This window comes from Myiozetetes cayanensis, unplaced genomic scaffold, assembly GCF_022539395.1.
Source record: "Myiozetetes cayanensis isolate MyiCay16 unplaced genomic scaffold, myiCay2020 scf33, whole genome shotgun sequence".
In the NCBI taxonomy this organism is placed as follows: Eukaryota; Metazoa; Chordata; class Aves; order Passeriformes; family Tyrannidae; genus Myiozetetes; species Myiozetetes cayanensis.
The window spans coordinates 4,628,156-4,641,931 of NW_026087555.1; the positions used below are offsets into that span (position 1 = coordinate 4,628,156).

At 41.2% G+C, this 13,776-nt stretch overlaps 1 protein-coding gene across 1 annotated transcript; it reads right to left on the minus strand.

Moving 5' to 3' along the window:
- Positions 1 to 9,131: 9,131 nt before the first annotated feature.
- On the minus strand, positions 9,132 to 13,278 carry LOC126646197 (E3 ubiquitin-protein ligase RNF4-like). Its single transcript, XM_050327359.1, has 6 exons — positions 13,241 to 13,278; positions 12,760 to 12,814; positions 12,031 to 12,040; positions 10,686 to 10,850; positions 9,612 to 9,682; positions 9,132 to 9,281 (listed from the first exon to the last, which is right to left on the minus strand). Exons 1-6 carry the CDS (start codon positions 13,276 to 13,278, stop codon positions 9,132 to 9,134), a joined length of 489 nt encoding a protein of 162 aa, XP_050183316.1.
- Positions 13,279 to 13,776: the final 498 nt, after the last annotated feature.

Below are 13,776 nucleotides of genomic sequence, written 5' to 3' on the forward strand. Positions count from 1 at the left end.
CAAAACCCACAAACTGTGGACTACTAAAAAAAACCAAAAACAACCAACCAACCAAAAACCCACAAAAAAACCTCTCTCAGTCATTCTTGTCACAATCACCTCACAGGAACTCACATATTAGTTCAGTTGCCTGCATCGTTAAATGCACTGTGATTGCAAAAAACTGGCATTCACTGGGCATTAACGAAAGCTACAAAAATTAACTCTTCTGACCATAAAGGTCATTCTGGTACAGATGACTGATGCTGCCAGCATGGTAGCCATGTATGTGTCTAAAGATGGGTATTGGAGAGAGAGAAGAGATTAAAGGCAAGTAGGAAGGCTGCAAGGGGAGATGAGGAAGTAATGTTGCCCTCTATGTCAATGACCAGCTGGAGCACATGGAGCTCTGCCTGGGGATGGGTGAGAAGCCAGTCAAGAGCTTATGGGTCAGGGCTAAAGGGAGGGCAGGGAGAGGTGACATTATAGTGGGGGTATGCAGTAGGCACCCGAACAGGAAGACAGAAGCATTCTCACACTCACAAGCCCTGCTCCTCATGTGGGACTTCAATCACCTTGGTATTTGTTTGGCTTCAGCTGGTTACTATCGCCTCCTCCCAGCTCCTGGAAACTACGGTAAAGTACTTGGAAAATGAGGAGGACTATTGGCAACAGCCAGTATGACTTCACTAAGGGCAAACTGTGCCTGAAAAATCTGGGGGCCTTCTACAATGGGGTTACAGTGTTGGTGGAAAAGGGAGTAGCAACCAACACAACCCAGCAGAACTTGTGCAAGCCATTTGAAACTGTCCCACATGACATTTTTGGCTCTAAACTGGAAAGACATGGATTTGACAGATGGACCACACAGTGGATAAAGAATCATCTGGATGGTAGCACTCTAAGAGCTATGGTCAGCAGCTTGATGTCCAAGTGGAGAACAGTGATGAGTGCTGTTCCTCAGGGATCAGTATTGGGACTGCATCGTTTAGCATTGTCAGCGACACGGAACAGCGGGACTGAGTGCACCTCACTCAGCAAGTGTGCTGGTGACACCAAGTGGCTGTTACAGCTATAAACTTCTACATTCTTACCATTTCAAAACTAGAAATACAAAAGCTACCTTCTGAAATAGAAGAAATCAAACTATATCAAAGGGGGAACCCTATAATCATTTTTCATGTAATTGTTTCTCACTTTCAGTAGATATTATTACAGAGGATCATGGTGTTCTTTATCACTGTCTTGCCTCAAGAGAAATCCAGATGTTAAAAAAATTATACTCTAAAATAAAACTATCAAACCATCAGGCATCAACTGCTTGTATCTGTGGCATCTATCTTCATGGGTTCTGCCTTCATGGGATTTAAAAAAACCCTTATTTTAAGATAATGTGTATGAATGAGAGTTCTTCTGAGACTCCCTGCTAGCATTTACATTTCTTACCATATACTAACTTTATAGAAATATTTTAGAACTGCAGAATTACAATAAAGGCCTGAGACACTTGCTGGAGAGAAACACATTACTTTCTACATATATCTGATGCTGAGGATACCCTATTGCACAAAACCTCTAGAACTCTAGTGTTCCTCCTAACAATTAAAAAACAATACAAAAGTATTTGATTTTTTGTTTTATTAAAATGCTGATGCAGTTATTTTCTGCTTTGGGCGGATGACAATGAATGGAGGATTAAGCTATTACAGTAATGTAAGATGATAATTAGCTTTGACATAGACTCATTAAGCTCCATTAAGAATCACCCTTTAATGTATTAACTAAAAGAATAAAAATGTATTAATAGAAGGTAAAATAAAAAGCATGTTTTTACAGGGAATTTTCTAGGTTCTATCAGGCATTAAGAGAAAAAGGATAGAAAAATTGGATTTTAGCAAGGGAGAAAATTAAATCTTGATTTCTGCAAACTTGCAACTCTAATAAGTTCCAGCTTCATTGTGTCTTAGGGTAGCTGGCTTGTATCCTACATTTTCTCTTGGAAGGACTCCTGGACTAAAAATTAGATCCTGTCATGTACCACCACCACCCTTTAGTTGGTTCACCAAGTTTGTTGTGGAGTTTTGTGACCATGTGGGATCTGCAGTGTCACTGTGGGAAGAAGGGAAAAAAGCACACATGCAGAATTGGGGCATAAAGCAGAGAAACCATCACTCATAGATGTCACAGCAGCAATGGAGAAGAAAAAGCTTGTTGTGCAAGTGAGTTGTGGTGAAATGTTTTGATACATAGAAGAGAAAATGCAGTAAAGAATTTCACCCGTAGGATGTTCCCTTCTCACCACAATTCGTGGTGAGAAAATGAATGCCCAAGTATTAGAACTTCACCAGGGGTGGGTGGGGGGAAGCCTGTTTGACTTAGGTATAAATCAAATCTTCCCAGTCTCAGCAGTCACATCTCAGTTCAGCCGAGCTGCAAATGAGCAATCTAAATAACAGGCAACATTTGCATGTAAGTTTTAAGCCTGTAAAGGGCTCAGTGGCAGAAGTTTCTGACAGCTATGTTTACATTTACAGTAAAGGACCTAGTGGGCTCAAATTGGCTGCTTAGGGTCATTTGAGATGCCTTCAGGAATCTGAAGCTGCCACACAACACTGGCTGATATCACACAGCCTCCATAGGCACTGGGGAGGTGGCTGGAGTATGGGGAGTCTCCTGGAAGAAGCAAAGACATTTTAAATGGATCGCAAGCCAATACTGAAGAAATTTAACTAAGGTTCTGTAAAAGAATTCAACTCAGCTGAATTCACTTACCACCTGTATGCAGTTATGAAATGTTACTTGGTGTCTCCCTATTCTTATTTCCTGCAGTGTATGTAGAAAAGCAATGTCGTTTTCAGTTCAGACTTATTTTTCCAGCTTTGATCATGAAACAAACCTATCACTTGGAAGCCATCAAGTAAAAGCAGATTTTTGAGTATGACTAGAAAAACTAATGTCAGTATTACAGACCTAAACCACCTTTTTGAAAAAGGTGAATAAGAATATTTCAAGTTGGAAGGGATCCCGTAAGGATCACTGAGTCCAACTGCCTACTCCTCACAGGACGACCTAAATTTAAATTATACAACTAACCACATCATTCAGACCCTCCTTGAACTTTGACAGGATTGGTGCTGTGACTACTTCCCTGGGGAACCTGTTCCAGGGACTGACCACTCTCTCAAAGAGAGCTTTTTCCTGAAGTCCAACCTGAAATTTTTCTGATGCAGCTTCATTTGATTTCCTTGAGTCCTATTAATGGTCATCAGAAAGAGGAGATCAGTACCTCCTCTTCCACCATCCCCCCTGGGTAACTTGTAGGCTGCAAAGATGACACCCCTTAGCCTGCTCTATAAGGACATCAGCTCTAGTAAAGTCTGAATAAGGAACAAGCAAAAATTGTCCCCTATGTACCATGAGAAGGAAAAAATATTGCTCAAACAATTACCCACATGGTCATTACTGGATGCTTGCTCTAGTGAGGAATGGAGTCAGTTCAGTAAGCTGATGGACTGGTGAGAGCACGTAGAGTAGGCCATCCAAGTATATATTTGGAAAAAACACTGAGAACTTGCATGCATTATTCAGAAATTGTGGCTGGCTGCTCATTGCTGGGCACAAGAAATAATATACTTCTACAAATTCTACCTGGTAGAAAACCTCTGCATTTGCTCAGAGCAAAGACTGTTGCAGAGGCTTACAAAATTCAGACCAATAATATGTTCAAATGAGGTTTATTTTATAAATCAGTTAAATCTAATTTATCTATTAAAACAATTAAAGCTCCATCAACATTTGGATACAGATTAATGATATTAAATAGAATTGGCACTACACAAGTGACTTAAGAATTCCTAAAATTTCAGAAAGGTAACCCAGAATGTCCAGTCACTCACCCAAAAAGACTCTCAGGCTCGAGGAGGTAGCTTGAATGGCATTCCAAGCCAGGGGGACAACCCCTCAATATAGAAGCTCTCTTCCAAGGGGAACCAAGCCAACAACCTCCTTGGTGGGTCTTTATTTATACCCTCGTCAAATCTGCTCTGTTGTCAAATACACACCTGAAGCCAGCAGTTATGAGACTGAGGTCAACTGTAGGTCACCACCTGGGGAGCCTTGATCCTGCTAAGGCAGATGCACCTGCCACACCTCCTCCCCCCAGCCCGAACCCTAAGCCAGTACACTTTGTTTTGTGTGGACTCCAGAGCTGCTGGACTGTGCAGGAATAAAGTTATTGGATACACAGATTTTGAGAAGCGAAAAGAATCTCCAGCCCATGCCTCTCTTTTCACAAATCTTAGTTTGTGGGTCTGGAATCAAGATGTTGCTGTCATAAGTTCATGTTGCTTTTAGCACAGTTAAGATTGGAATCTGGGTTTCACCTGTGGGTCTTTCCCTCCTGTCAGCTAAATGCTTTTGCTCTTGAAAATTGAAAGAATTAATCTTTCCAAAGCCAATCGGAATTTAACCCCAGCAAAACATTCAGTCTCATACAAAAAAACTCCCAAACATTTAACAAGCATGGTAACCTGCTGTGAACCTTCTTGTAACTACAGATGTATTATTTTCAGCTTCAGCTGTGGCCCTGGGAAGTTTTTTTGATATTTGCTTGTTTCTCCTTTATTCTAAAGCAAATTTGGGTTTTGAAATATGACAATAATTCAAACAATAATGTCAAGAATATCATTCTGATTCTTTCATTTAGTATTGAGACATGATCTTTAAAATGAATGAGATCCTGAAATTCAGTGCTCCCATGGAGTTTGGTTTAAAGATAATTTTGCAATTTTCTCCCCTTACCATTTTTAGATTGTTTTTCCGTGACAAGTGGATCTTCTTAACATAAATGTCTTGTTTAACTTTTAGACCATGCTAAGCCTTCTGACAGCTCAATCAAAAAATGATACCTTCATGGCTAACAAAATGGATTATCCATCTGAGTAGTTTGTATTTGTCTGTGCTCGGATTAGCAGAAGCTTAATCCTTTGCAATCCTCATTCCACCCAGGGATTCACAATTCTATATAGAGTTCAAGTCAGTGCAGAAATGGGGTACTGGTAAGAAAGCAGTTGTCTTATCTCTGAAGGCTGTTCTGTGGATGTTCTTCCAGAGGCATCCACAACGGCTTGGGTAGGCATCAGACACATTATCAATAAGAACAGAACTCCTACCTGTCTTGAGAAAAAGACAGGTGAATTAAATTATTCGTATTTCTTGGATTTGAGTTATGAGTGTATCACCTGTTACTCACTTCTGTTTTCTGTTGGGTTTGTTTGTTGTTTTGTCCTTTTTGCCTGCCTCAAAAATATGCATGGTTTGTGTACTTACCACTTTTTACCTCTTAGAGATGTTTATTCATTGGACTCAACCAACCTTTGTCAAAGTAATAGAATAGAAGTGCAATGTCATATTCTCGTGCTTTTGATTTTCAGGATCCACTAAAGAGAAGTGTATGCAGCTATGAATTTAGCTTTATAAATCCCTTTGAAGCAGACATTTGATCCTAAGTAAAAGTGCCATAGATTGATTCTCCCCTCACCTACACATGTACTCCACAAGTCCATCTGCTTCAGTGAAACTACTTCTATTTTTATAGCTTGGCTTCCTGTAGAAGCAAACCTTATTTACAAGTGCTCCCTTTCCTAGAAGTATCTACTTTATTGGCTGATGTAGGCTTGATCTGAGAAAGGGACAATGGACTTAAGACTTTTAAGTTTTATGAAAGCAAATGGCTAGTGCCCTGTATGTGACCTGAATAGGGGAAGTCTTTGATGTGTCACACTGCATTATTACACACCCAATAAATGGATGTAGAGATAAGTCCCCAACTACTCACAAATACTAAAAGAATTATTAAAAATATATACATGTTGTACTTTTGCATCCGACTGCTGGGATAGCACTGAACTCGTGAATAATAGTTGCACAAGATGTGAGATGCCTCCTCTGAGGCTTCCTGTCTTTTGCTCAGAAGCTGCAATTAAGCTCCAGCTCTTACCCTTGATCCCTGTCTGAGCTATGCTGTAGCTATGCCCATATCAACCCCAGCCGCTTGCAGAAGCTGGCCTTACCTTGCTGACTTGACTTCTTGGCTTGATTTTAGACTTACCTCATTATCATGGCAGACACATAGAGCCATCCTATCCTAGCTTCTCTCAAGATGAGGGAGAACTAGGGATTGAATCTGGGCTTCCTCCACTTTCAGGAAGTCCAGAAAAGACAAAACTATTCTCTAATTTTTTTTCCCAACAGAAAATCAAATGTGATTTTGAGACATTACTTTTCTATGTGTGAGTGTGACTGTTCGCTCAGCTCCTCCTGGGTGTTTGTCTAACACAGTTCACATTAACTCCAGAGGCATGCTGGGAGTGGTGTCACCAGGCAGTCAGGAGGGGTGGCCAGAAAGAGCTAAAAGGCCATTTTGCAGCCATTATCACCTATAGATTGCTCTCCTCTGCAGCCATCATTTTGAATATTGATTTCGAATATTGAATATTGATTGTCTGGCCATTTTGTAAGAATTCGTTACCTCATGGAAACGGTATAGAAAAAAGCTTCCAATCAGCTTATGCAAAATGCTTTTGAATGGAAATCAGAAATCAACAGCAGTTTAACTGCTGAGACTTTTGTGCTTCAGTGAATGCCCACACTGTAACGGAAGAGGCAAGACAAACAGTCAGTATTGGTTAGGTAACTAAAGTTGCTCATAGATGTACGAGTTAAAAGTTACAAGTAATAAGTTATGAGTTGAGAGTTATGAATTAGACAACTTGTGAGTGACAAATCTCATGACATAAGTGATGAATTAGTGAATTCACGATAGACTAGCCTGTGCAAAGGGGATTGTCATGTTTGTTACATTTCTTAGTGTGTTTGTAAAATAAAGTTTCATTTACAGAGTACATTGCCCTGTAAATTTGAGAGATCCAAATGTACTGTGATAGTGGGCAAAGAACCAGTGCTATAGACTAGTGGTAGAGAATATTGTCCTATTAAAGTGCTGTCTACTGGATGAACTGTAGAAGTGGCACCTTGGCCATTCCTGTTCACTAATGACCCTGTTATATGTCTTCCAAAGTCGAAGTAATAGATTTGGGTGAGCTCAGGACAACTTCAGCTGTTGTTAAGAGGAGCTCAGCTTTTTATTGCTCCTCTGCAAAGCACACGTATGGCTGGAAGTGATGAAAATACAAATAAGTGGTCCTGTTCTCTGATGACAAAGTGCAGTGTTAGACATTTAGGAATTTAGAATATGGATGACTTTGTGACTGGGGATGGTAACGTGCAGCTCCTTGCTGTACACTGCTCTAGAATGAAACTTGCATGAATAAAGTGCTGGTCACACTCTTCTCTGCCTGACCTCTGAAGAAACCTTCCATAATCTACAATAAGGATTACAAAATTGTGTGGAGAAGCAAATTACATCTGAAATGTGTGAATATACCACACTTCCTTATTTTTTGTTTTGGTTTTTCATTTTGTTTTGGTTTTGGGGTTTTGTTTGTTTGTTTTTTAAATAGTAACAAAAAACCACAAAGCAGCAGTTTTAATTGAACTTCCATGAGTTCTGCTGGAAGCAGTAAAATTACAGCTTCCCAAATATACAACCTATAAAATCCATAAACTGCAACAGAGAACTAAAGAATTCCTTTCTAAAAATACCTATTAAAAGTTGCTTTGCAGAAGAAAGTAGTGCTTTTTGTATAGGACAACTTGCAGCAAATTTTTATTTCTTACTCTGAATAGAGTAGAAATGTCAGTGTCATTGTCTCTTAATTCTGTCTCCCCAAGTAGCAAGAAATTTGGCATTCTGACTGCAAATGCTCTTAGGTCTGCCCTGGGTGCGCCACATTAACGATGCCTGAAGTCCATGACAGTTTATTCTATCCTGAGGTTCCCTTCTCCAGGAACTGAAAATTCTTCTGATGACATAGAAGAATTTTTTCAAGGAGAAATGCAAGACGAGCCTTCGCGCAGGGCTCCCACGCAGGGAAGGGTATTTCAGCAGTGACAGCCTCTGAGCTGTGAAGTACCACGGCCAACCGGCACGGCCAACCGGCAGATGGAGATGTTTGCAAGCGCTGAACCCAAAGCTAGGGAAGTGCAGGTCTCGCTTAGCCCGCAGGCAGTGAGAGAAATGAGCTCTGCGTTCAGCAGGATGCTTTCTCCCAGAAATATGGACAGGTACATGCCATCGGCACTCGCTACCGATGTCTAGTGTCACTCCCTGTGACTGACAGGGACACTTGCTGCCAACCCATGTCAGCACCCTGAGCCTAAGGAGCTGCTGCTGGCTCCTCGTTCCCCCTGCACACGATTTGCTTTTGCAATGGAAAAGGCAAATGGTGATGGTCATGGTAAAGATAAAAGTGAATGCAATGGCAAAAGGTGGTCCTGCGTTCCTCAGCAGTTACTTAATGTCTTTACCTCGTTACTTAAAGCCCCTTCTATTTTGCAGGTTAAATGTTGAACGCCGCAGTTTACACTGCTATATTCTTGCAATTGCCCTTAAGTTTACAGGCTTTTCAGAAGGGGGGAGCTTCACAGAAGCTGACAGTGCTCCTGTCATCAGCTGGCAGGCATCAATGGAACCTTACAACCAGGAGCATAACAAGGAGCAGCTTGGACCACAAACAAGCTGTCTAGATATATACAAGTTACCTTTCAAGGGAATAGTTTTCTTTGGACATGTACACAACCTCCTGCTCTTTCAATCTTCAGGGCACTGAAATCATGACATTTTCACAAAAAATGTCTGAGTCTGACTCAGCTGAGTCTGCCCTGAGAAATAGAAGTCCTTGCAGCCCAAGCAGTGCCTGTTTCCTTTTCCCCACGATTCACATTTCCCCAAGAACTACAAAGCTTCTGCCTTTAGCGTATTTTCTCCGCCAAATCAATGACTTCAGTGTAATGAAAAGAACGAATGCTTCTGACTTATCCAACCAAGAGTTTTATTTCCACCTGTTACAGATCTACCAGCTGAGTCCAACATAGATAAGCAGACAGACTTGACTATACTTAATAATTATTTCGAATTAAATTCAGGAAAAAATGGAACAGTGTACAACGAGAACTGCATACATGAAGCAAAAAGTCTTTCCACCACCTGTTCACCGAAATCCATCTGAGTCTATGCTGAGAAACAGAAGTATTCACATATAAATGGGATGATATTCTCTGTGAGTGAGTTCTCTGCTGCAGGTTGGACAAGCTCTGATAATCTCAATGGCAACAGGGAGGCACCGACTGCAGAAGATGTGGCCGCACAGGGTTGACAAAAGCAGTCGTTCACTTCGCAGAATCTGGATGAAAGGAAACCACAACATCTATTGGGAGGAAAGGATTCAAGTTTGCTGCTCTTGCTGGCACCAGGGCCAATAGGACTTGGAGGATCAGGAATCAGTCTATTACCGCTAGCATAATGGGGGACCCACAGACCTGTCAGTGCCATCTTGGCAAGGGTTTTTCCCTCTATGCCCATCACCAAGAAGTGACTTTTGGAGCTCCATAGCAAGGTCTGTGCTTCCAGCTAGCTGCCCGCAGCATCCCACAAAAAACAGCTGGGCGGCTCCCCGCTCTGCCCCATTCCCCCTCCCATAATGCAGAAAGGATGACAACATGTGAATCCTTACCTGTGAGTAAAAATCCATGCAAATTGGACACCAAATAGTGCCTGGTGGCCGTGCACTAGAGGGAACAGATCCAGAAAGAACAAGCAGCCATTACTATCAGTGGACATCGAGGGTTACTGATACATAAAATGTCACATAATCATCTGACTGCACTGAATAGCCATGATGCATTTCTTGTGAAGAACCCTGCAAATCTGCAAGTCTCTCAGTTTGCTGCATGTAATGAGGAGTTCAGATCTCCCTGTCCTAAAGGAAATGGCATCTTGGTTTTCACTGGGAGAAAGACGCAGTCAGACACCCTGCTCTAGGATTTGAATTAACAGCAGTCTCTAACCCTGGGCAGCATTAATCTCCAAGAGGTCATCAATAACAGATTTGTAACTGAAGGATCTAGCTGTTCTCTGGGAACTCTTCACTCCAGAAGGGAATGAGGTCTGACACTACCGAGTAATGCTGCAGATGGCTATGGCAAGCTCCAGCCCCACGAAGGACCCTTTGGTTAAATGCTGCAGCTCTGAGATCTTTCAGCCTCACCTGAACAGAGCAGGAAGGTGCATTCTGTAACTGAGAAACTTGAGACTGAAGGAACAAAATATTCCTTTTTTATATTCTCTCCTATGTTGCCTTTCAGTAATCCAAAAGGCTCAAAGCACACCAGCTTTATTAAAACCAGCACAGAATTTGCCTGGCTGCTGCCTGCCGGTCTCATGATGCCAAGACTCATCCATACCAACGAAAGTATTTCTGTATTTAACATCACTACCAGAGCTTGGCATAAAAATTAAATGACAATACATTGTGAGCTATGGCCTGTGACTTATCTCCCTTCCTTGCCATATCCCCACTCCCATCTTTAAGATTGTATGCAAAGCTATGCATCTGTCTTGGGCTGCCTTTTTCTTCTAAAGTGCAAATGGTATCATTTGATCATCATACAATACAGGATGCTGCCCTCATTGAAAAAGGGAAATAAGTAGAATAAGTGAAGGCTGTGGCAGTATAACTTAGCCCTGTTTGTATAAAATTTTTTTAAAAGTGAATTCAGTTTTTGGTAGGTCATGAGGTACACATACTTTGATCTTGCAGTTTGCTTCTCTCGTGATCCCTGTTGTTCAGATGCTGTAGCAGTCACATGCACATCATTAACTGTTGTTTCATGTTCATCATCTCTACTCAGTACAGAGCTGTCTGAATGTTGATGGCTTCTTAGTGAAAGATTTCTCATTTGTTGTATATACTCTGTAATTGAATTTGGTAAGTTAAATCTTTTATTCTCTCTCTCCCTGAAACTATCCTTCAAATGCATTATCATAAATAGTCTGTAATGGTTCCTATTTTAAATGAACTCTATTCACCTAGGTTAAAAGCAATCTTAAACACACTAGTTTCCCAAATACTTAGGCTGACGCCTTCCAGACACTGTGACGTTTCTGGACCAACACAAAGCATTTGACCTATTCACCCTCCAAAGAGCTGAAAAGGTGACCCAAGACATTCTCAGTGTGTAAGTTCTATAGACTTACACTACCTGTGAATAAATCTGCCCTGTAAAGGGAAACTCCCTCACCCCATTCTAACTAAAATTGTCTACTGGAATCCTATGGCCAGGAAGGGCAACAATTGTTGTGTGATATTGGAGAGAGAGGACTGCAGTCAAGTTTCCAAGGAGCATAGTGACATAGCACATACACAACAAAAAGACCTGGTAAAACACAGAGTGCTTTGTTCAGAAAACTTCATAAGTGATTGAAGAGATGCTTAAATCTAAAACTGTATATTCCAGAGCCACTGTGCTTCCTTGTTGTTGTATGATGCTAAACTGCTGGATTCTTTTTGTCTGTGTTAAACAAAACTTCCCCACTCAAAGGCAGTTTCTATCAAATGAGTCTTATTAACAACAGTCCTTGGAATTTATAAAATGATTTAAAGTAATGACTCCTTAGAACTTGTCATCATCTCTCTCCTGAGTTAAGGTAACTTGACAATGGAATGGAGTTATATTGCCCAAGTTCAAAGGAGACCAATTTTTAATGGCCTGGTCTCTAACATCCAAAGGGTCAAGAAATACTGTTTGCTTTTTAACTCTCAGAAACTACATGCAATAATGATCTCTCCAGAGTCCATGCAACAATAATCAAGCACCAATCAATTAAAATTACAGAAAGTGTCCCCAAATTAAAGTTCCTTTCTGCATAAATATTCAGCCACAACTTTTATTTTCCAGTGTGTCTGATAGTGGCTATCAGATGCAGATTGGATCCTTTCTCTAAGATGCTGGACAGAGGCTTTAGCATTTGTACTTTGCCTTTTGCTACATGCAGTTTCAATTCCTGCTCCTCAAGTTTCTTGAAAAAGACAAACAAAACATAATAATTACACTTAGGACATTTCCATTATCAACTGTAAAACGTCAACTCACCTTCAGGAAGCTTCATCAATGCATATGGGAAGGGAGAGAAAAGAAAACACAATTAGACTTTGGTCTGCACCCCGGTATTGCATAACAACATCAGCTCAGGGAAGCAGTTACAACAGCACAGAGGAAGAATAGTAGGCTATTGACCTCTTATTTTGATTAAGTACACTCAAACTGGTAGTCAATTAGTTGCTGCCCTGAAAACAAGTAAGAGGTTGCTACTGGTTCTGCTCCCTCTGCTGCAAAAGAGCAGAAAACAGAGGCACCTTAAGAACTATTTGAAGACCCTCCTCTCAAGCTCCTGAGTTTCAGTTTCCTAATTGGATTTGGGTTGAAAGTATTACTTTCCCTCTTTTGCCCTCAAAACGGCAAATTAAGACGTGTTAGCCACAAACACTTTGTGTCAGATGAACAGCTGCTGAAGAAAGGAAACTGCAACAGGAATTGGAAGTAAAGAATTCCAGTTTGCTGCACTATTGGCACCAGGGAAATAGTATCTGCCAGTTACTCCTAGAACAATAAGGAACCCTCAGTTCTTCCAGTGCCATCTTGGCAAGGCTTTCTCCCTCTACGTACAACACCAAGAAGCGACTTGGAGTGACGTGCTAGTTGGAGCTCCAAAGCAAGGTCTGTGCTTCAAGCCAGCTGCCCACAGCGCCTCACATTAGCCAACAGTTCCCCCTCTGGCCCTCCCCCCCGACAAAGCAGAAAGGATGACATGTGGATCTTTACCTCTGAGCTCTCATCCACCCAAATTGCAGAACTAACAGGACCTGTTGGCCATGTGCTACAGAGAACAGAACAATAAAAAACATGCAGTCACTACTTTCACTGTGCATCAAGGATTACCACTACATAAAACGTCAGAAATTAAAACATTCCCTATTCAGATTTAACATCATCCCAGCCCAGCAACAAAATTATTCCAAGAACTATTACGTTCTCCAAACATTTCAATGTATCTCAAGTCATAGAGTTAGGATACATTCAACAATGCCTTCATAAACAAAGAAGAAAAGTTCCTACTGGATTTTGATGCTTTTGGTTTGGTTGGGTTTTTGTTTTTAAATCAGTGCTCTTCCAAGGCAGGCCTCTATATTCCAGCTCAAAAATTTTCACACAGAGTCAAACAGAACCCTAAAGGTTGGCAAAACCCTGTTTGTACCATGTATCAGAAATTAGACTTCAGAGAGACATTTTATCTGTCACATACCCATTATTATCTCCTGGTTCCTCTTCAGTGTCACTCATTAGTAGCACTACTGAATTATCTGCTGCTCTGGAAACAAGTGGGTGCTGCTGGTTTTGGTCTTGCTGCTGCAATGGGGTAGAAACGGAAGCAGTTTAGGAACCACCTGAAGCCTCTCCTCCCTGCTCCCCTGTTTCAGTTCCCTAACTGGTTTTGGGCTGTAGGTGTTTCATTCCCTCTCTCTCCCTCAAATAGGCAAATTCAGCTGTGATAACCATAAACACTCTGTATTAAATGAACAGCTGCTAAAGAAAAAACCCAACTCCAAGTCTGCTCTTATTTTCGTGGAACCTGAGCTGGGTCATGCAGATTCTTTCGTACAAAAGCTTGAGGCCTTTTCCTATTCTTGCTAGATGTTTCTACTTTACAAGGCAGCAGTGACAACCCAAAACCGAGGGGATAAACTACACTGTGGGCTGGATCTTATTTAAGGACTTTTTGGAGTAATAAATAGAACTAGTTTGTGCCCCAGTCCACTACAGTTATGCTTGGCACCTCAG